Raw genomic sequence first — 22,030 nt, 5'->3', positions numbered from 1 at the left:
TGTAGGGGTTAAAGGCTCAACAGCTTGGGAAGTAATGAATAAATATTTACCAAAGGTGAAGTAGGAGGTGGAGGAATACATTGGTTCATTGAAGAAAAGATGGACTACATATGCTATTACTATGATGGCTGATGGATGGACTGGTCCTACTAGACAGTCCATCATTAATTTCATGCTAACCTACAATGGAAAGACATCCTTCTTAAGTCAGTGGATGCCTCAGATAAATCAAAGATGTTAACTACCTTCACAAGCTTCATAGGCAGGTGGTCCTCGAGGTAGGGCCAAACAATGTTGTCCAAATTGTCACAGATAACGGAGCTAACTTTGAAAAAACTGGTGAAATGTTGATGAAGAAGAAGAGCAGTACACCTCTTTTGGACACCATGTGCAACACACTCAATTGATCTTATGTTGAAGGACTTAGGGAAAAGAAAGTCAATCAGTGTTGTGGTTGATAGGGCTAGAAGGGTAAGTAATTTTATTTATAACTATGGTTATGTGTTGAAGATGATGAGGAGCCATTGTAAGGGTGATCTAGTCAGACCTGGATTGACTAGATTCGCCACCAACTATGTAGCTCTCAAAAAGCTTCCAAAAGAAAGTGGTGGGTCTACGGCACATGTTTGCAAGTGAGGAGTGGTTTAATTAGCGTGGATCTAGCCATCCTGATGCAGTAGTAGTCCAACAAACTATTGCTGATGATTCCTTTTAGAGGCAGCTGAATAGGACAGTGGGCATTTTAGAGCCTATTGTGTTTTGTTTTAAGGATGGTGGATTCAGAGAAGAAGCCCACAATGCCCCACATATATGCTGCGCTCCAGCAAATGAAAGAGTTGGTTAGAGCTGCTGCCCCTGACTCCTTCAAATCCTACGAGAGGACCATCGATGATAGATGGGAGACGCACTTAATGCATCCTTTGCACTTGGCTGGTGAGTCACTTTTAAGTCTTTAAGTTTTTGTTGCATACTTTAATTTACATTGTTAATTTGTTATAAGTTATAACTTATAATTCATAAACAAGTAAACAACCAAACCACTAACCAAATTTTTTATTTCCACAATACAAGCTTACTACCTCAACCCAAAGTACCATTACAAGAATGATCTGGGGCTTAATGTAAGGTTGATGAATGCGGTGCAAGACGTGGTGGAGAAGCTTGTGTCAAATCTCGTCATGTAAGGGACAATTAATGGAGAGGTGAGAACTTATTCAATTGTTTCTTCAACTTATTGCATCAATGCATATATAGTAGTAAAAGTACAATAATTGAAGAATCGGTGTACAGATCAAGGAATTCAGGGATGCCTCTGGGAGCTTTGGAAAGCCTGTTGCGGTTGCAACTAGGCAAAAAAATGATCCTCGTAAATAGTCCATTACTATAAGTCTACAACTCTGTAAGTGATAAGTTATATAAGTATTAAGATTTACTTGCCTAATGCATTCTTATATTTGGTTATGCAGCTGACTGGTGGGTGCTATACGGAACTAGTTCATCAAATCTCAGGGACATAACAATTAAAGTACTCTCACAGACTTGCTCACCCTCTGGTTGCGAGAGGAATTAGAGCACCTTCTCGCTCATCCATAGTAAGGTACGGAACAGATTGGGGAGTAAGAGGCTCGAGGACTTAGTGTATGTGAATAACAACATAAGATTGAGAGTAGGGCACATAATAGATGATATAGAAGACGAAAATCGGGAACCGATTGAGTTGACTGATATATTCCACAAGCCCCCCCAGAGGATGAGGAAGATGATGTCATATATCAGTGGATTAGGGATTGAGGTGGCCCAGTGCTGGATGGGCAAGGAGGGTAGCCGGATCCTACCATTGCTGCTGCTATGGGCCCAGATGTTGTGGCTTACCACGTGTCTTCTGATGAGGGTCATGCTACAACATCAGTAGGACCAAGTGTACCATTTGTGGGCCACTTGGTCGACTTGAAACAACTGCGGTGACGTTTAGTAGTGGGAGTTCAGATGATGCCATTGATACCAGACGATCAAGTGGCCCAAGTCAGCCATCGAGTCATGGAAGCAATCAGGTTGGTGGTGTTGCTAATGGAAGTCAAGGTCAACAAAGGGAGTCACCTCCACCAGGTCCGAGTCATCCAACATAGGCAAGCCACAGTTCCCCTATCTCCCAGACTCATACTAGAAGTAGGAAGAACAGATCAAACCAGGGGCAAAAGAATGATGATGCGAGCATGCAAGATCTTGAATTGAACATGGAATGATGACGGTCATAATGGTTCACAACAACAAAATTTGGCCAGTTGGCAATCATCGGGGTACCTATCCGGGGATCACAGCACCGGGACAAATTACACTGGGTATTATTCTTATGGAGATCATGCTATTTCTCAAGACCCTACACCTGGAGAGTACACATATGGGAGTGAAGGTGGGTTGTTAACTGACTAGTTTAGAAACCCCTACCCATATATTTAACAGCAACAGCAACAATGGTCTTTCACCAACCCACGATTGACGGTTATCCCAAAGTGTTATTCCTCCAGTATTCTGACATAGAGACATCGGTTCCATATAAACCGATATGTGACATACTACAGTGATGAGTTGACTTGGGAGTCATATGTGGCCACCGTTCGGAATCAGTTGATGCAGAATGCTGAGTGATACTATTGTTGTCTTGTAAGTTGTAAATTATCTTGTACTCTTGTGATTGTGAACCTATATATGGATAATGATTTATGACTTACTAAGGCTCTTTTTGGTATCAATTTTCATTCTCTATTATTCCTATTTAAAAGAAATAAGTACAATAATTCATTATTGGTCAACAATGAAAAATGGTTAGGTGTATTTTGTCGAAAATAAATTATGGAATGAAAAATAACTTTGGTGTCAAAATAAAAAAATTGTTAGTAAATAATAGTGAGCAAGTGATCAAAGAGGGAAAAAGTATGGTTTTATAAAAAAAATGTGTATTGACTATTTTACCCTTTTCTTAACCATAAAATTTTAAGTAAACTTGTGCATAAATGAAGAGATTGAAATTCTCACCATAATTCATAATAGACAAAAAGTTCATTATGGATTCAGGAAGTTTTTCTATTATTTTGAATAAAAATAAAACTGATAATAGATGCCAAACAACTTAAAATAATGAAACAAATTCATAATTGAGAATGATAATTGATGCCAAAAAGAGCCTAAAAGTCTAAAACTTCTTATGGTTGTAAAATTTTGAAGACATTTAAGTTCTTTGATAATTTGATGTGTAATGTTAATGTATTTGATACTTGATAGTTGATAACTTGAATTACTTGATATCTCTACATTACATGTTGTCTAACCTTGCATTTCATAGCATTTCGGTTTTACACATAGGGTCGATATAGAAGACATACTTAGGGTTATTTTCGCACAAATCTAAGGCCACCAATGTGTTCAAAAGGTCTTAAATAGACTAAATACTAGGTTTCAGCCCAACCGGATCCCTAAAACCCACCGAGATGGACACACACAAGACCTCTCTCTCCATCTTCTCTTTCTCTCCCACCATCGTCCCTTGATCGAATTCTGTTCTTGACTGCTTCATAACTTATAAAGTAAACCCTAGTTAAGTTGGTCTCTAAGTATAGGTGACTCAATATACAGTACTCCAATTTGAGTTGAGTTCTCTCTTTTGATTTAAGGATATAAATAAGCCAGCTTATGATTGTAAACTTTGGTTTGCATTTAATAAAGATTGAATATTGCGTGTGGAAGAACAAGTCGGGGTTCTCTTTGGGAGGGCCCAGCGGATTATAGTTATGGATTCAATTGCAGCAGCTTCTCTTCAACAAATCAGTATCTCTCTCTCTCATCACCAATTTCAAGTATACACAGCCCCAGCCATTCCCCTTCCTCCCTAGGCAACCGCACCTTTCCCTTCCCCTCCTCTCTCTTACACAATCCCTAGAAGACACCCCACCCCAACGCAGCCCCTTCCACCCATCTCCCTGCATTTACAGCAATCCCTACCCCTTCCCTATCCCTCCCCAGGCTAACCCAAGTCACTACTGCCTCCCTCCCCTTGCTGCCATAGCTTGGCAGCAAGCATCCCAGGCCCCTACAACCTTCCCAGTCCCCTCTCCCACCCCCACAACCATTCTAGCCCCCCCCCCCCGATCACTATAGGGATGTCCCCCTCCTCCAAACCCAGCGGCACCCCTCCCACCCCCTCTTTGACTTGCGGCAACCTGAAAGAGCAGAAAACAGGAGAGAGAGAGAGAGAGAGAGAGAGAGAGAGAGAGAGAGAGAGAGGGGGGGGGGGGGGAAGGAGAAAGCAAAATGAAGGAAGTAAAAAAAGAAGAAAAGGAGAAGTTGCCCAAGATCTTCAATCCCTTGAATTGCTTTCCCTCCAAAGTTTTCCCAATTTTGCCCTTCAACCCATACCCATCATAAAATCCCTTCTTCAACCCAATTGTGTTTCTTTATTTTCTTTTCAATTTCCATCAATCCATATGATCCCATAAGATTATTGGAATAATTTGCTGGAAGATTCTGGGTGAATCCTTAAATTCTAGCGAATGTTTCCAAGAAACCCTAACCCTAGAGTTGGATTCACAATACTAAGATTAATTGTAAAAGAGATCGTTTACTACAAAGTATTCTTAATTAGATTGAAGTCTTTAGTAGGCTATAAATAAGCCCATCTTTTATTTTAATCTTTAAGTCTGATTATAATCAAATTGAGTTTGACTTAGGGTTGAGGATCGTGGCCTTGTTGAGGATGCCACGGTTGAGTAGTTGAGAGTTCTTATGCAATATCAGCATCTCCTTCAAGATTCCAGCCTCCTTCCAATTTCTAGCATCTTCCAACAGTCACAGCAACTCTCAAGTATGTACAGCAAGCCCCATCGCCTCCCCTCCCCTCCCCTCCTAAACACATCGCACCCCTCCCCAGTCCCAAGTCCCTTCTGCTTCCCAGGCCCTAGAAACCCCTCCCTTCACCCCTAAAGGCCATCCCCCACCCCAAAAAAAAAAAAAAAACTTCCATCTCTCTTGTGACAGCAAGGAACCCTCTCCCAGCCACTACCTCCCCCCTTTCTTTCCCTTTCTTTCCCTTTCGGCCCCCTCTCTCATTTTTTACTGACTTGCAGCAGAACAGAATATAGAAAAGAAGGAAAAAAGAAAGAAAAGAGAAGAAAGAAAGAATGAAAAGAAAGAAGAAAGAAATATCAAAGATTGCCCAAGATCTTTTCCTTCTCTCAGAGATCAAGCCCGTGGTTACCCAAAATCAAACCTAAACCCCTCCAAACCCAATTGCCGAATTACGTAGGCAGTCTGGACATCACATATTCACTCCTATCTTGATTTGATAAAACCCTGATTTTACCCTTCTTCCCAATTAAACCTTACCCATTTGATTTTTGATAACTGAATTTTCCGATCATCCTTGGTACCTTAAGAGTATCCCCGTTGACCTTTAGAGATTAATTGCTAGAAGATTTTGGGCAACCCTAAATTTTAGGAAATCCTTCCAAGAAACCCTGACCCTAAAATTGGGTTTCCATCACAGACGGAGGCTGAAATGAGTATGTACAGGGCAGATTTGTTGAGTTCAAAGGGTTTAAAGTAGGTCTCAAGTTCAAGACAAAAGATGAAGATGGCTGATATGGGGTGAATCTCTTGAGTTGAGTTTGGGGTACATAATAGATTTAGAATGGGACAAATCTCGGACTGAACCTAGTGCTGTCTCCTAGTCTCTAAGAGTTGCATGGATTGATGGAGATGGAGGGTAGAAGGCTATCCTTTAAGTGACAGCACGGATCAAGGCTTGATCTTGCCTTGAACCTTAATGTTTCTTTGATTTTAGAACCATCTCTGACCAAACTGAACAAAACAGCAATTGCAGCAGCAAAGACTCACAATTGGGAACTCAAAGCTGAGAAATTTTATTAATAATCTTACTTGCAGCCTCCATGTAATTGGTTGGCCTAGTAATTGACCAAAAAACACCAGGAAAAAAAAACCAAGAGTTTTAGTAGCACTACTGCAGTATTACTCTTATCGAAGAACTAGGACTCTCAAGTGAGTTAGATTAGGAAAATAAATTAAAGAACTAAGAGGCCTTTAAGTTAGACCCTTACATGGACCAGGACCAAAAACGTGGGCCTCTTTTAGAAACAAAATGCTAGCTCTAAATTAGCTACCTAAGGGATCAACTGCCCCTATGATTTTGCAGAATTACAAAATTGCCACTACCAACCAAACTTCAGTAAACAAGAAAAAAAGGGAAAATTTCTGCTCCCCCAAACACTTTATCTACTCTTACTCCCCTCTCAAAAGTTTCACTTCTGATTCCCCCAAAAAAGTGAACTATTACCTCTCCAAATCCCATGATATTTCAAAATGGCTTAATTACCCTTCATTTTTACCTCTTTAATTATTTATGTTGAATTTTTCATAATATATTTTCTTTGTTTTCTTCTTCCTTTTCTTCCTCTTTTGAGGAATCTAATATACGTGATTAATGTATTTTTATTTCAATTTTTTTTTTTTTCTTCATTTATCTTGAATAGAAACTTTTTATTTTTATTTTTTTCCTTAATAGGAATCCAATAGATGTGGTCAGATGTATCTACTTGTTTTCCTCCATCTTTTATCTGAATCCATCAGACATGGTTAAATGTAAATTTTAATTTCTCCTCTTTTATAAGTATCCAATGAAGGAGAAAGGAAAACAAAAAATAAAAAATTCCTATAAAAGAGGAAAGGGAACAAAATACGCCTAATCAAAAGAAAGAAGAAAACCAAGAAAATAGATATAAAACCAGATTTGTAAAATTGCTTTTAATCAAATAAAGGGACAAAAAGAAAGGGGTGTAATCTGGCCATTTTGAAATACCAGGGGAGAATAAGAGGCAATAGTTCAATCTTTTGGGGGAATCAGAGGTGAAGTTCTTCAGAGGGGGTAAGAGTAAATGGAGAGTAAGTACAGGGGAGAGAGAGAAAATTGAGTAAGTACAGGGGAGAGAGAGAGAGAGAGAAAATTTTCAAATAAAGAACAAAGTATGTACCTAGATCAATAATTCAAGTGCTGATAGGAAGCAGCCTTAGGTGCTAGGCAGCAGCCCTAAGGGTTATTCCTTGTCTTGACCGTTTATTTGGAAAGGATTGTCTACTGCATCAGCCAAGTTTTTATTACTTAAGCCCACCAACTTAAAGGGTATTAATGATCAGTTTTGGCTGAAACTCGATGTCCAGCCTATTCTAGTGCTTTTGAACACATTGGTGACCTCAGATTTATGAAAGAAGTAGCCTAAATCTGAGTTCTAGTTTGGACCAGAAGTCGAAACCCACTCCACTTTCATGAAACCCTAAAGTTACCATTTGTAATACATCATATGCTCTTATATTAATGCTTAAAGTTCAACTTTAACAAGTGTAATAAATTCCTAACAAGTTCATAGTTAATTATGAAGTTCAAATGACATTATAATCTCACACATATAAAAGGTTTGAACAAAAGCTTATTGAAAGAAAATAAAAGGAAAAAAAAAAACAAAAAAGTAGATGTGGAAGAAATGGGAGTTACCTTCTTTGTACATAGCTCAGATAGTGGGCAGAATGAGGTATTGAAGGTCTAGGAATGCTAGCAATCATACCTCCAGTAGAAAAAATTAGGTTAAGTGAAGTGGCAGCAAGAAAAATGCTCTTTTGGGGCAAAACATCCTCGTCTTGACAAGATAGAGTGAGGATACCTCAACAACATCAAGTTGAGGTTTTAGTAAGGTTGGTTTGGTTCGTCATTTCAATCTAACCAAGATCACAACTTAACCGAGATCTCAGCCATTCTACTTTCCTGTCCTGCGTAGGTCTTGTTTCACTCTTCCAAAAAGAAAGATATCTTGTGAGATCTCACCAAACTATGCTTAACCAATAATAAATAAAGAAAGAGTATGACTAGAGTTTTAAGCATCATTTTATATCGTACCATATAGGCCTATACTTGTTGGTATCAGTCACTACTGATACCATATAATGATACCATATATACCAATATGTTTCTTTTGTTTCTATACGATGGCATGTATTGGGTTGTATCAAAATCTATTAGCTGATATGGGCCAGTACAATGCGGCATGGCCAATACTGCTCAACACACTGGGACACTCAATATAGGGTTTTGTTCGTACACTAATATGTATCGATTGTAGCAGTATGTATAGACTGATACAATATGATTCTATCGCAACATAAAGATTACATATAACATACCATTCCTAACTCTGACAGGGAGAGAACTGGAACAAACACACTGGCAATGTCAGTAATGACTGACCAGTTCTCGAGGTTCAATAATGGCCATGCTAGCCTAGGAGTCACCAAGATGGACCACAGACTATGTTCTAACACAATCGTGCAGCAGTCGCCAAAGAAAGCAGTAAGATGATAGAGAAGCATAATGGCACACACACAAAGAAAGGAACGGTACACACAACAGAGGAATGACAACAACATAAAATAAATATCATGCTGGGCCACAACCACTAAGGGATAAGAGCAAAAACAGAGAAGAGAGTAGGACCCCTTGATTAAACAGATCCATTTATCTTTTTATCATTTTTATCTAGGAGTGAGCATAATCTAGAACTTCTTCTTCCTCCCTCCAGTAGGTATTTATTTGTATACTCATCACTCTTCAAGATGATCGATATTAATTTACGTGTTTCAGTCATTTTGGGTGTCCAATCAATAATTATTTGGAAAATGGGCGATCAAAGCTAAAGTGCAGCCTACAAAACCTTGATCAAATGCACCAATAAACCTTTTTGTGAAGTCTTTTCTTAGAGGAAACAATCCAATATTGGATTCTATGGGTAAATTAATATGTATTGATATGGATTAGCCACTACAGTTTGGTAACCCAGGATATATCCCTATTCATCTCAAGACATACTGATGATTTAGTATACACATGATACATCTAATAACAAAACTTTTTTGATGCAGGTCTAGCATTGGATTGGCCTATTCCCTCTGAAATCAACCAAGGGTTGATAGACATGAGGGTTAGGCCTTTGTTTAATACGCTTTTGTGGTTATGGGCCCTATGGGCCTAGGAGTTTAACATCTAGGCCAAGTATGAAAATAGGCTCATTTATTAAGTTTAATTGGTCAAATTATGTAAATTTTGCCCAACGTAAGTTAGAAGGGCAGAAAAATCTCCTCTTTCTGTCATATTTTAGTTGTAGGAGTCTACATCCACTAGGAAGGTACATAGGCAAGCTCGAAAAGAGCCCCAGTCAAAAATTCCCCCACACCTAGTCTAAGTCAGTTTCTAAGTTTACTAGGACTTCTTATGTAAGGCTCTAAATAGAAGGCCTGTGCATGCAAGTATGTAACAGAACAGAGATTTCAGAATACAATTAATAAAGAAAGTGTTGATGCCTTAAAGAATGGTCTTAGAGCTTCTCATCAGTGGTAAGGAACCTCCATGTGATCTAGTAAGCAACCTCATTTGAAGGATGCTCCTTCAGCATTGCTTGCAGCTGCCTTCACTACTGCATCATCATCACAACCATTACTAGACTTGTGTTACAGCTAAGTAACTGTTATAAGGCAGATTGAGTAGTAGATTTAGATTAACTTTCCATATTGAGGGTAGATTTGTTAGGATCTTTGATAGGATCTTTCAAGATCTTTTAGTATAAATAAAGCTCCTGCTTTGACCTTTAGACACAACAGAAGTAAGGATTTCTCAAACTCTTTCAACAGAAACAAGTCAGAAAATATTCCATTCTGCTTCTACCCTTCTGATTTTCTGTTTTGAAAACCCTACCCACTCAACCACTTCTGCTTCTTCATAAACCCTAGAATTCATATTTGCTAATAACTTCACCAGAATTCTACCATGTTGCAGATTTATTATCCCTCTACCTCCACTGTCACTCAATTCCAAGCACAGCCCCGACCACCCTTCAAAAACCCTAATTCCTTGTGGTCCTATATTCCCAAACCCCAACCCTAGATCTTTAAAAGTTAAAACCCTGACACTAAATCTATAAACCCTAGTCCTAGATCTCCAATACCCAATCCTAAGACCCTGATGCTGAAACTATAACCCTAACTCTGTATTTTCAGAAAAGTAGCTCCACAATTACAAAGCATGCTTTCTAGGACCATAACACTTTAACCCCAACCCTGAAACCATAATCAGTCCCCTTTACAGCACAACTGAGATCTCTAAGAAACCTAAAACAGAGGACACATGAATCCCCTTTAACCCTAATCCTGAAACCCAGATTAAGAATATCAGGTCAGAAATTTGCAATACCAGCAAGTCAGAAACAGAACATATTTGAAAAAATAAGTACAGATTTATAAAAAACTCCACCAGTGTTTTGCTGCCGGTCCCAAGCCCGGGTAAAGGAGGAGGGTTGGTGCGTCAGGTCGGCAGCCGGCACCGGAAAAAATCTAGCCAAACCTTTTTTCATGGATTCGACCTTATATGATAAAAGCTATGCTAGGGCGTTCCCCGACAAAAGAAGCGACGCGCTACACTATGGCCCGGGTGTAGTGATAAGTGGGCAAGGGTTAGCTAGGGCGTCCCCTGTAAGCGATGAGTCGCATCGGCGTCCGGATGCGGTGATAAGTAGGCAAGGGTTCCCGCGCCGTGGACGAGTGCGGGTAAAGAAGCTAGTCCATAAGCATAGGATTAGATTGGCATCTTGGAACATAGGATCTCTAACTGGTAAGAGCTTAAAATTGATAGATGTTATGAGGAGAAGAAGGATTAATGTAGCTTGCATTCAAGAGACTAGATGGAGGGGTAAAAAAGCCAAAGAGTTGGATGACTTTAAACTTTGGTATACTGGGGATAAAACAAATAAAAATGGAGTGGGTATAATAGTGGATAAAGATTTAAAAAATGATGTGGTGGATGTTAAAAGAGTGGGTGATAGGATTATTGCTATCAAGCTTGTAATGGAGAAAGAGTTCGTAAATATAATTTGTGCATATGCACCTCAAGTAGGACTAGATGAAAGTCTAAAGCTAGAATTTTGGGAAAATATGGGTGGATTACTGCAAGGAATTCGTCAAGGAGAAAAGATTATCATAGGAGGTGATTTAAATGGACATATTGGAAAAGATCAAAGAGGATATGAGAGTGTTCATGGAGGTTATGGTTTTGGAGAAAGGAGTGACGAGGGGATTTCAATTTTGGATTTTGCTACTGCTTTTGATCTATCTATTATAAATACTTACTTCAAAAAGAGAGATGAGCATTTAATTACTTTCAAAAGTGGACAGCATAGAAGCCAAATAGATTTCTTCCTAACTAGAAGGACTGATAGATTGTTGTGCAAGGATTGCAAGGTGATACCGGGGGAAAGCTTAAGCGCACAACATAGACTTGTGGTCTTGGATATGTGCTTAGTCCCAAGAACACATAAAAGGTCTAAGGTAAACTATCCCGAGAATAAGATGGTGGAATTTGAAAGGAGAGTACTCTAAATCCTTCGTTAATGAAGTAGTCAAACAAGGAAAATGGGATTTTAAAGGGGATACCAATGCAATGTGGAATGAGATGGCTATGTGTATTAAGAAGGTGGCTAAAGATGTTCTAGGTGAATCAAAAGGAAAGATCCATTCTTATAGAGAGTCGTGGTGGTGGGATAGTGAGGTTCAAGCTGCCATTAGGAATAAAAAAGCTAGTTTTAAGACATGGCAAAGAACTAAGGATGTTGAGGATCTTCAAAGGTATAGGTTAGATAGAAATGAAGCTAAGAAAATTGCGGGAAAAGCAAGGGAAAGAAAGTATGAAGAGTTATACAATAAGTTGGGCACAAAGGAAGGGGAAAAATCTATTTATAAGATAGCTAAGATGAGGGATAGGAAGAGTAGAGATCTTGACCATGTTAGATGTATTAAAAATGGAGAGGGTAAAGTATTAGTTTGTGAGGAGGATATTAAGAAAAGATGGGAAACCTATTTCTCTAGTTTACTAAATGAGCATTCTTCAAGCACTTATGTTTCAGACGATTACACTTTTCACCAAGGCACTGGTGTCCGAACTTATATACGTAGAATTTCGATGTCCGAAGTAAAAGAAGCTTTAAGGAGGATGAAACTCGGCAAGACACAAGGTCCTGATGAAATCCCAATTGAAGTATGGAAGAGCTTAGGAACCCATGGACTAGTTTGGTTGACTAAGTTGTTTAATAAGATTATGAGCACAGGGAAAATGCCAGATGATTGGAGGAGAAGTGTTGTGGTTCCAATTTACAAAAATAAAGGAGATATTCAAAGTTGTAATAACTATAGAGGCATTAAATTGATGAGCCATATGATGAAATTATGGGAGAGAATAATTGAAACCCGGTTGAGACACTTAACTACAGTTACGGAGAACCAATTTGGGTTTATGCCGGGAAGATCTACAACGGAGGCTATTTACTTAATTAGGAGACTTATGGAAAGGTATAGAAAATGTAGGAAAGACCTTCATATGGTATTTATTGACTTAGAAAAAGCTTATGATAGAGTCCCTAGAGCGTTAATTTGGCAAGTACTAGAGAAAAGAAGTGTTGCAAATAAATATGAAGATATAGTTAAGGATATGTATGATGGTTCGGTGACTAGTGTTAGAACAGTGGGGGGACAAAGTAATGAATTCCCGATAACAGTTGGGCTACATCAAGGGTCAACTTTAAGCCCATATCTATTTGCACTGGTAATGGATGAATTAACCAAAGACATTCAAGATGAGGTCCCCTGGTGTATGCTTTTTGCGGATGATATTGTGTTGATTGATGAGACCCAAGTGGGGATTAATACCAAATTAGAATCATGGAGAGTAGCTTTGGAATCAAAAGGCTTTAAACTTAGTAGATCGAAGACAGAATATCTAGTTTGTAACTTTAGTCATGATCGGGCGAGATGATGAAGTGGTGATACTTGACGATAAAGAGATTCCTCAGAGTGATTGTTTTAGGTACCTAGGTTCAATCATAAGTAAAAGAGGTGATTTAGAAGATGAGGTTTCCCAAAGAATTAAAATAGGGTGGATGAAGTGGAGAGGTGCATCCGGGGTCTTATGTGATCGGCGTATTCCATTAAAGCTTAAAGGAAAATTTTATAGGACCGTTGTCCGACCAGCTATGATGTACGGTGCAGAGTGTTGGGCTGTTAAAAAGAATCATATAGATAAACTCAGTGTAGCAGAAATGAGAATGCTAAGATGGATGAGTGGCAAAACTAGGATGGATAAGATAAGAAACGATCATATTAGAGTTGGTCTGGGAGTTGCTCCCATAAGTGATAAGCTTAGAGAAAGTCGTTTGAGGTGGCACGGCCACGTTCAACGGAGACCTATAAATGCTCCTGTTCGGAGAAGTGATATAATCCATATTGAAGGAACTAGAAGAGCTAGGGGTAGACCTAAGATAACCTTAGGAGAAGTGGTGAGAAAGGATATGTGTAGCTTAGGCCTTGTATCTAGCATGGCCTTGAACAGAACTGATTGGAGGGCAAGAATCCATGTAGCCGACCCCATTTAGTTGGGAAAAGGCTTATTGTTGTTGTTGTTGTTGAAGTACAGATTTATAAATCAGAAAAGAATGCTTTGTTTGGGAGTTCAATTCCCAAGTCGAAATTCTGTTTTGGCCCCAAACAGCAGCTTGATTAAGTCAACCCCAGTTTATTTAGTTCACTCAAATACTTGATACAATTCATATTTTAATGGGAAAACAAATGAAATCACTGAACCAGGAGTCTGAAATCTTCAATTCGACCCAAGTTTCTTCACACTTTTGGTACAAAATGTGAATTAAGGAGTGTTAGATCATCATCCAATATCCTTCATGGCCATAAAAACTATCACAAAATGCATGAAATCTCATCTTTTATTTAACTATCAATTTTATGCACTTGTTTGGTTATATAGCATACATCATAATGTTTATGCATGAAAATTGTCATATATTGTTTTTTGTTCCATAATGTATTTTGAGTATTTCCATGCAATTTTGCCATTTTTGACATGCATCTAAATGGGATACAATACAATATGTCTCCTAAAATCACTTGACAATAAATCTGATGCAAGTACTTTAAACCTCGGTTGGGACCATAATCTCATAAGTTACTCCAAAAATCAACATATATCAGTGCTATGAGATTCTTACTTTCAGCAGTTTAAGATGATGACTGTTGAACTCTGCCTCACTATAAGGAAGAAGCTGACGTAACAGCCACCCACCACACCAGAGTGTCTCTGCAGAAATATTTGACCTGCAAAAGAGGCTCACCAATGCATCGAGCACCTAGAGAAAAATATTGTTACAATTTATAATGGTAAACATTAAGTTTTATGTTCATGTGAAAACAGAAATTCACGCTTTAAATTGCATATAGGCGGTAAAATATCGAAGACTCTGACATAACATGGTTCTAATCATTTCAGAAATTTCAAATGCTCAAAGATCTATTTAAAGTGTATCTCTCTAGAATATGCAACACAAAGTCAACCAAGTTAAGTTCATGGACCATTAATAAAGCAAGACTGCAACAAAATAAACTGTGAAGTAAGGACCTGAAACCTATTTCCACGAGGGCTGGCACCAATTTCACTGCTGCAACAACACAACAATCCATATTGATCCTGCACCAAGCCAAAAGGGGACAAAAAAGAAGCAACAAAAATTAGTCAAGGAAGATACAGAACTGAGTAAAGCTCAAAACCTAACTTGGAGACGTTTATTTACTTAAGAGTTTAGATTCTTTCCAAGGTCAACCCCCAAAGTGATTGCATTGCACTGGTTGAATAAGCATCATCCAGCATGAAGGTCCAGACACAAGCTTGGGTACCCAAGAATGTGAAAGTGGTGGTCCAGCAACATTATTACAGATCACATTATCTATTTTCTTGGGTTTCACTGCGATGAGCCCAATTTTTAAAGCCCATAAAGTGGGGGTCATGTGATTTTCTGAAATAGTTGGTTTCCAGAACCAACTTAGGAAAGCAAGTACCATTTTGCAGAACCAGTTTGTCTGTCTGCTAAGGAAGATCAACAATGACACAGAAATGTAAAAAAGGGTAAGAACTCTCCCATATGGTTTTTATTGACCAAGAAAAGCCTACAGTGGGCATCTACTAAGAAGAAAAGGGTGTCATGTAACTATGTAGGCATATAATTAAGGATATTTATAATGTGATGAACCGATGATATGGTAAGTAGTGACTAGTGAGTACTGAAAGAACTGTGGGACTCAGGGTAGTGAGAACATAATTACAAGTGGGTTTCATCAGGCATCAACCTTAGGACCTTATTTTTCATGATTAAACATTGATGATTTGACCAAAGACAAAATATGAGGTTCCTTGACTGATGATCTGTTGGTGGATGAAACAATAGAAGGCATTAACTCCAAGTTAGACCTGTCACCATTGGGATCGACATTGTAAAAGCTATTAGGATAATTAGAAGTAGAACAAATAAATATCAATGCTCTGTAGCTCAAAGAACAGTTTAGACACTGAGGAGCTGGTGAATGTAGATGAAGGAAGTCCACAAAAGGCTACTCTCTGTAAATAAATAAGGTTATAAAGAGGATCTTTGTAGCTGAACCCATACAGTCGGGATAAGGCTTGATGTTGTTGTTGTGTAAAGGATGATGTTGCCACAAAGAATTAAAATAAGATAGATTACGTGGACAGATATGTTTGTAGTGACCTGTGTACTCCTTTAAAGCTTGAAAGAAAAGTTTAGGGCTGCCATAGAACCAGCTATGACACATGATGCACCATAGCTCTTTTAACTCCTTCAATCAAGACATATCAAAAGTCCCTACAGAGGAATCCTTGGGCATTGGTATAGGAAATGCGACCTCAACTGAGTGTATCTGAGCTTGCCATTGTCAGGCAAACTCCTAACTCTCTAGCACACACATTCCTTACTTTATCCTTCTTGGTTTTTTGACACAACCATCTAAAAATCCATATCTGTACAACACATAGCTTCTCAATACGACAATTCTTGATTGCCCAACATTCTACCCCATACATCGCCGGTCAAACAACAGTCTTACGGTTCCTTTCAGATCTAAGGGAACACATGGATCAAATGATGGCCAAGACACACCACTCCACTTCCAATGTAGCAACGTGCTATCAGTAACTTAGTTAATGCATGCTCAAAAGTGGACCCAAAGATGTTGTATACCATATTTTCAGAAACTTGAAGTTCTCCCCAAAGGAACATTTTATGATAAACACAGCCCCTCAGAAGACTTCAAGATATAGGTTGGCTCGGATGCGATTCAAGATAGGTCAACAAATAGTAATTGCATTTGGAGGAAGTAACCTAATCTCATGGAGAAGAGGGGGGGGGGGGGGAAGAATTAGGAATCCTATTAGTTGGTTGAAATTAGTTTTGAGTCCTTATTTAGTAAGTATTTGTTAACTTAAAAGTCCAAGTAATGAGGTAGTTGGATTGAATCCTTAGTGAAGTCAGTTTGGGCTTTAAAGGCCACAAATAGCCTAATCGATGGTTGTAATTGGTAGTTGATTTTGATAAATAAAATATCAATTGAGAATTGGCTTTGAGAGAAAGTCGTGGCTTGTGGAATCCCTTGGGGTGACCTGCAGCTGGGTAATTTGTCATTGTTTCTGCAATTCTGAAGTTCGTTGGCTCCTTCAAATCTCAGTAGCAGCTACCTCAGACCTCCCTGCAAGTAAGTAAAGCACCCTTCCCTTTCTTCTTTCCTGCGATACAGCACACGCCTCCCCCAGTTCTGCCTTGATTCCCAGCCCCTTTAGCTCCTCTCCAACCTTCCCTAGGATTGCCCCAAGCTTTAGAAACTATTCCTACAGTTAGTTGCCCAATCTGCCATATTTACCATAACCTGGAAAATTCTGCACTCTTCTTCTTTGAGATTTCTGCAAAATCTTAAAACCTTAAGTTTGATTAATTTTTAGACCTAAAACTACCAGTTACAGCGGTATTTTAAGCCTTAGAACAGCCCATAACCACCTGTTTCTGATTTCCTCTTTGGCTGGAAGTTCCTGGGCTAACCCTAAGTCTCGGGAAATTACCAAATTACCCCTAACCCTAGACCCAGGTTACATTATTGGTATCAAAGCTAAAAGAGTCAGCAGTAATCGATTAATTTTCAGACCTAGAACTACCAATTACAGCAGTGTTTTGAGCCTCAGAACAGCCCATAACCACCTATTTTCCGCTTTCCTCTTCGCTGGAAGTTCCTGGCCCAACCCTATCTAGGGAAATTACCAACTTACCCCTAACCCTAGACCCAGGTTGCATTACTTTTACCTCCAGGAAGATGTGTAATTCCCTTCCTTATCATTAGTGAAGTAACATAAGTGTCCTGGAGAAACACCCCAACACACAACATTCGACCAGTCTCCTATTTTCCTGTTCGACTATGTCTTCAACTTCAACACCCCCTACCCAACTTTTTCCCTTCTGTTAATGAAAATTTTTGTTCATAAAAAAAAAAAATTACACAAATAAATTTGGAGAGACATAGGTAGTTTGAGACTCTGAATACCTTCAGTTTTTGGAGATGGCTATGAACCTCACTATGAACACCATCTTTTAGCAAGCTAGCTTCAGAGGAAAAAAGCTGCTCCTCACCTAAGCCTTCACCAACCAAAGCTTGCTGCATGTAGACAAAAATAAGTATCACAATTGAGCAGAACACATCATCCTGGAATACATACAGTTCAGAAGAATAGCAGCTGATCAAATAGGAATCTAAGATAGGTAGTTTCATTATACAGTCTCCTGCGACAAATATCACAACCAAAGAAACAGAACATGGCATGCAGATTATTTCATTGGAAATAAAGTTCAAACCACATTCAGGCATTCATCTTATATAGGAAATTATTAGATGTAGACAGATGTAGTTTCAACATGAAAGCTAGTTTGGTTTGACATTTTGCGAGATATCTCATTTTTTCCAAAAGCTGAGATAAGATATGAGGTGAGACCAGGAGAGTTAAGAACCTCAGCCGAGCTCTCAGTCAAGTCAGGGTCAAATATCTCGGTCAAACCCTTTTCTAAAAGCACCAGATCTCGACTCCATCTTGGCTAGATCTTGGAGTTCTTCCCCCCCCCTCCCCCGCTAACTGGAGAAGCTTAAGCCTTCATCAACAACAACAAGCCTTGTCCCAACTAAATGGCATCGGCTACATGGATTATTGCTTTTCAATCAACATTGTTTCTGGCTATACTTGATACAAGGCCTAAGCTATGCATATCCTTTCAATCTGGATTAAATCACTTTAAAGGACAACTTGTAGGGCAACAATTACAATAAGCAAAAATAAAGAAGTGTAGCCAACAGTCTTACAACTGAGATAGAGAAAACAAGGGGGGTACTATAAAGGAGGGAAAAACAAAACACAACACAAAAAAAAAAAAAAAAAAAAGTGACAGCAAGAGAATAAAAGAAAATTTCTATTGGCAGAAACTGTAGCAGGTTCATATCAAACAGAAGAAAAAAAAAAAAAAAAAGAAACAGTGGAAGAAGAAGCTAAGTGCAAAGGCTTATTGTAGGGAAGCAAGAAAATAGCAGCTGCAGAAAATAAGGTTACAAGAAACAAAAGAACTGAAGAAAGAAGAAGGTCAGCAGGGCTGCAACAAAAACCAAAGAAGAAGGCCAATGGCAGCCAAGATTTCTGGCAGAAGAAGAGAAACTCAGAAAAGAATTAGGCAGTAAGAGAGAAGAATGGATGTCGCTAATCCAGGAGAGACTGCCGCTGTTTCATCCTTTTTTTCTTTTTTCTTGTTTTTTTGATTCATGCGATACTCATTAATAATACTCTTGTGTGTGTTCAAATAGCAAATAAAAGAAAACCCCATGCCCAAGATACCCCTAATGAATTAAAGAAGAACATCCCTAAACTACTCTTACAACGAAATAAGATCAAAAACATAAACCAATGTAATAAAAAAATAAAGAGAACAAAAATTCTCAATCAACCAAACAAAGATTCCAACCTGGTCGCCTACGCCTCTAGTAGTGGCGCACGATGGGTGGACGTGTGGCGCCTCTATGTTCTCTCTTCTCGTGAACTGATTGCGTCGGCTAATATTTTTCATGAAGAAGAGGATATGAAATATCAGTGAGTGAGGGGTCGATGTGCACTAGTGATGGAACAATTTGGAGGGATGCCTTATCCCACAATGGTTGATGTTGTGGACCAAGCTGATGTGGAACTTCAGAGGAAGGTTTAGTACATCCACAAGCAGCAACACAACTTCTTGTTACATTCGAGTAACTGTCTAGCTAACCTGTTAGGCTGTTAACACTAAGAGTTCTAGTGGATCGAGTACAAATGATGAAGATGATGTCCTTACTTGTAGTTAGAGAGCCAATGGTATGAGTCTATGCTGAGTATTGGTTGGGGATCCAGCGTAGAGGGCCAATGCAGTCACAACCAATTGAGCAACGAACAAGTCAAATTTTAGGTCAATTGTAGTTTACCCATGCTACGCAAGATCAAGACCATGGTTCCCCTGCTACTTATGCAAGGTTGAACCGGGACATACACTTTCCAAAGAGCAGAGTGATATCAGCATATGGTTGTCATGCATACTCACCTAGGCAACGCAATGTTGCCTTGCTTGGCGTTGCCTTGGTCTTCATTGCCCTCAATAACCTTGCAACGCCTTGTCGCCTTGACAATCATGGATATGAGTATGCATGATTTGGTTAAAAAATAGTATGTGAAGTATGAGCATCAACACCACTACTATATAGCATCATCAAACATGGCAATCATCATAAAAGTATCCATATAGTGACCAGAGTACAGGTTCTAATTATAGTGCCAACTCTCAGTAGTTAGGCATCAATATCCTTATAAAGCAAACCGACATCAACATGAGAGTGAAGGTGGTTAATTGGGTTACTATTTTAGAAAACCATACCCACTTACTTAGGACAATGGCTTTAAGTCTAGCTTAATGCTCGCCATTGAACATTATAGTTGTTGTTCCTTGAGTTTGCAAATCACAATACATACATAAGCAATATAGACAACAATAGTAGCATCATCATTATCATCACCTGTGGAGGTCCCACTCTCATCTGCTATAACAGGTCGGCCAGGTGGCTACTCAAATGGATCAACTAGTTGTGTAGATGTTTGTGCATCCACCACACCCTCATCAAAAAGTATCTGGCTGACCTGCTGGCTGATCCATAATTAGTCCAACTCGATCCCTAACCCAATGGTATATGATATCATCATCCTCATCCTCTGAGGGTAGCTGGAGGAAAATATTTGATAGCTCGATTGGGACCCAAGCTTCATTGTCCATATCGCCACATATTTGCCCTACTCTCAACCAAATGTCATATTGCACATACATGTATGTCATTTTTGGAGCATATTGTGGAGCTTTTCAAGATACTTAGTGTGTATTTCTTGTATCAGACACTCTCTTTTAAAGATGTCAGACATAGCTTGGCAACACGGGAGGTCACTGACAGCTGATAGAAGGAAGAGCGCGTGTAATTATTGTAAGAAACAAATAGGAGAAGGTGGGGCCACTAGATTGAAGGTGCATCTAGCTGGTCTAGCTGGTGGCAACAGGGATGTAACAGGGTGCCCAAAGGTGCCCGCAGAAGTCAAGAAGGCAATGGCCTCATATATTAGTGGTGGAAGGCAAAAGAGGAAAGAGAAGAGAACACAAAGGGATGAGTTTGAGGATGCATGATTAGATGACCTTCCAGATCCTGAGGATTATGGTATGGATGAGCCAGGAGAGAGTGACCCTGATCTAGAGGCCGATCAGCTGAGGAGGACGATGATGATGAGTAGGGAGAAACAGAGGGTTGGTGACATGAGGGGTTGATGACATGAGGAGGCAACAAAGGGGTCTGGGTTATGGGTCCTCTAGAGAGCAGGAGGCTCCTATCCCACGGGCCCCTATGAGGAGGACTCAGAGCGTGAGGCAGGAAGCTCCTATCCTAAGGGCCCCTACAAGGGGTTGAGCTTCGTCAGCACATCCTACAGATCCGGATCTTGAGATTCTTCGCAATGATCCAGCCCTATTTGCAAGGTCTTAGCATAAACAGAGAAAGTTAAAGCACTTATAGGGGAGTGTGAAGGAAAAAGTGGGGATGGCTTTCTCCAAATGGGCTTATTACCATAGTATTCCAGCACATACAGCCCGGAGGGCCCTACTATGGAGATATGATTGAGGAGATAGGCATTGCTAGGAGTGGTGTACAGGGCCCCACTCCATATAAGATATATCATGTCTATTTTTCTAAGCATAAAGAGGACTTAAATGAGTATATTAAGCGATTAAAGCCCATGTGGAATCATTATGGAGCGACTGTGATGGCTAATGGTTGGACTGTATGGCTGATGGTTGGACTGGTCCCACTAGACAGTCCATCATCAATTTCATGTTGAATTGTGACGGGAGGACAGTGTTCCTCAAGTCAGTAGATGCATCCAGTGAGAAGAAGGATGTAAAATACATTTACAAATTATTGAAGCAAGCGGTGAAGGAGGTTGAAGTGGAAATGTGATTCAAATTGTGACTGATAATGGCTCCAACTACAAGAAAGCTGGGTTGAAGATGCAGGAGAACTCCAGGTATCTAAAGTCTAAACATATAGTATTAATTTTCATTTGCAAATACATATTTTTACATTACATGTACACTTTATAACTTTGTATTGATGCCTTGATGGATGGACATATATAAGCTCTTTTGGACTCCATGTGCTGCTCACTACATTGACCTAATGTTGAAGGACATCGGAAAGGTCAAGCTTGTGAAGAAGACCAAGCAAGCCCGACAAGTTAGCACCTTCATCTATAACCACACTTATGCATTAAGGATGATGAGGGACAAGTGTCAGGGTGAGTTAGTGAGGCCAAGCATAACCAGATTTACTACTAATCGAATAGCATTGCAGAGCTTTGAGAGTAGGAAGACTGGCCTTAGGAGCATGTTTGCATCAGAGGAGTGGTTTAACTAGGAGGGTTCTTCATCAGTGGGAGAAACGAGAGCAC

General features: G+C 39.4%; 1 protein-coding gene across 4 annotated transcripts in view; it reads right to left on the bottom strand.

Moving 5' to 3' along the window:
- Positions 1-22,030, bottom strand: part of LOC149015797 (CLEC16A-like protein) — a 98,370-nt gene that overhangs the window by 40,620 nt on the left and 35,720 nt on the right. For all 4 annotated transcript variants that reach the window (XM_089155673.1, XM_089155672.1, XM_089155674.1 and 1 more), the window contains exons 13-15: positions 17,536-17,646; positions 14,558-14,626; positions 14,151-14,288 (exon numbers count right to left, since the gene is read on the bottom strand). In XM_089155673.1, the coding sequence (XP_089011799.1) occupies positions 14,151-14,288; positions 14,558-14,626; positions 17,536-17,646 (318 nt within the window). The remainder of the gene's footprint in view (positions 1-14,150; positions 14,289-14,557; positions 14,627-17,535; positions 17,647-22,030) is intronic.

Source organism: Hakea prostrata, chromosome 5 (assembly GCF_041222555.1).
Source record: "Hakea prostrata isolate BN-2017 chromosome 5, UWA_Hpros_2, whole genome shotgun sequence".
NCBI lineage: Eukaryota > Viridiplantae > Streptophyta > Magnoliopsida > Proteales > Proteaceae > Hakea > Hakea prostrata.
Note: the sequence above shows the minus strand (reverse complement) of the source record. Positions and strands in the feature narration are given on the sequence as shown.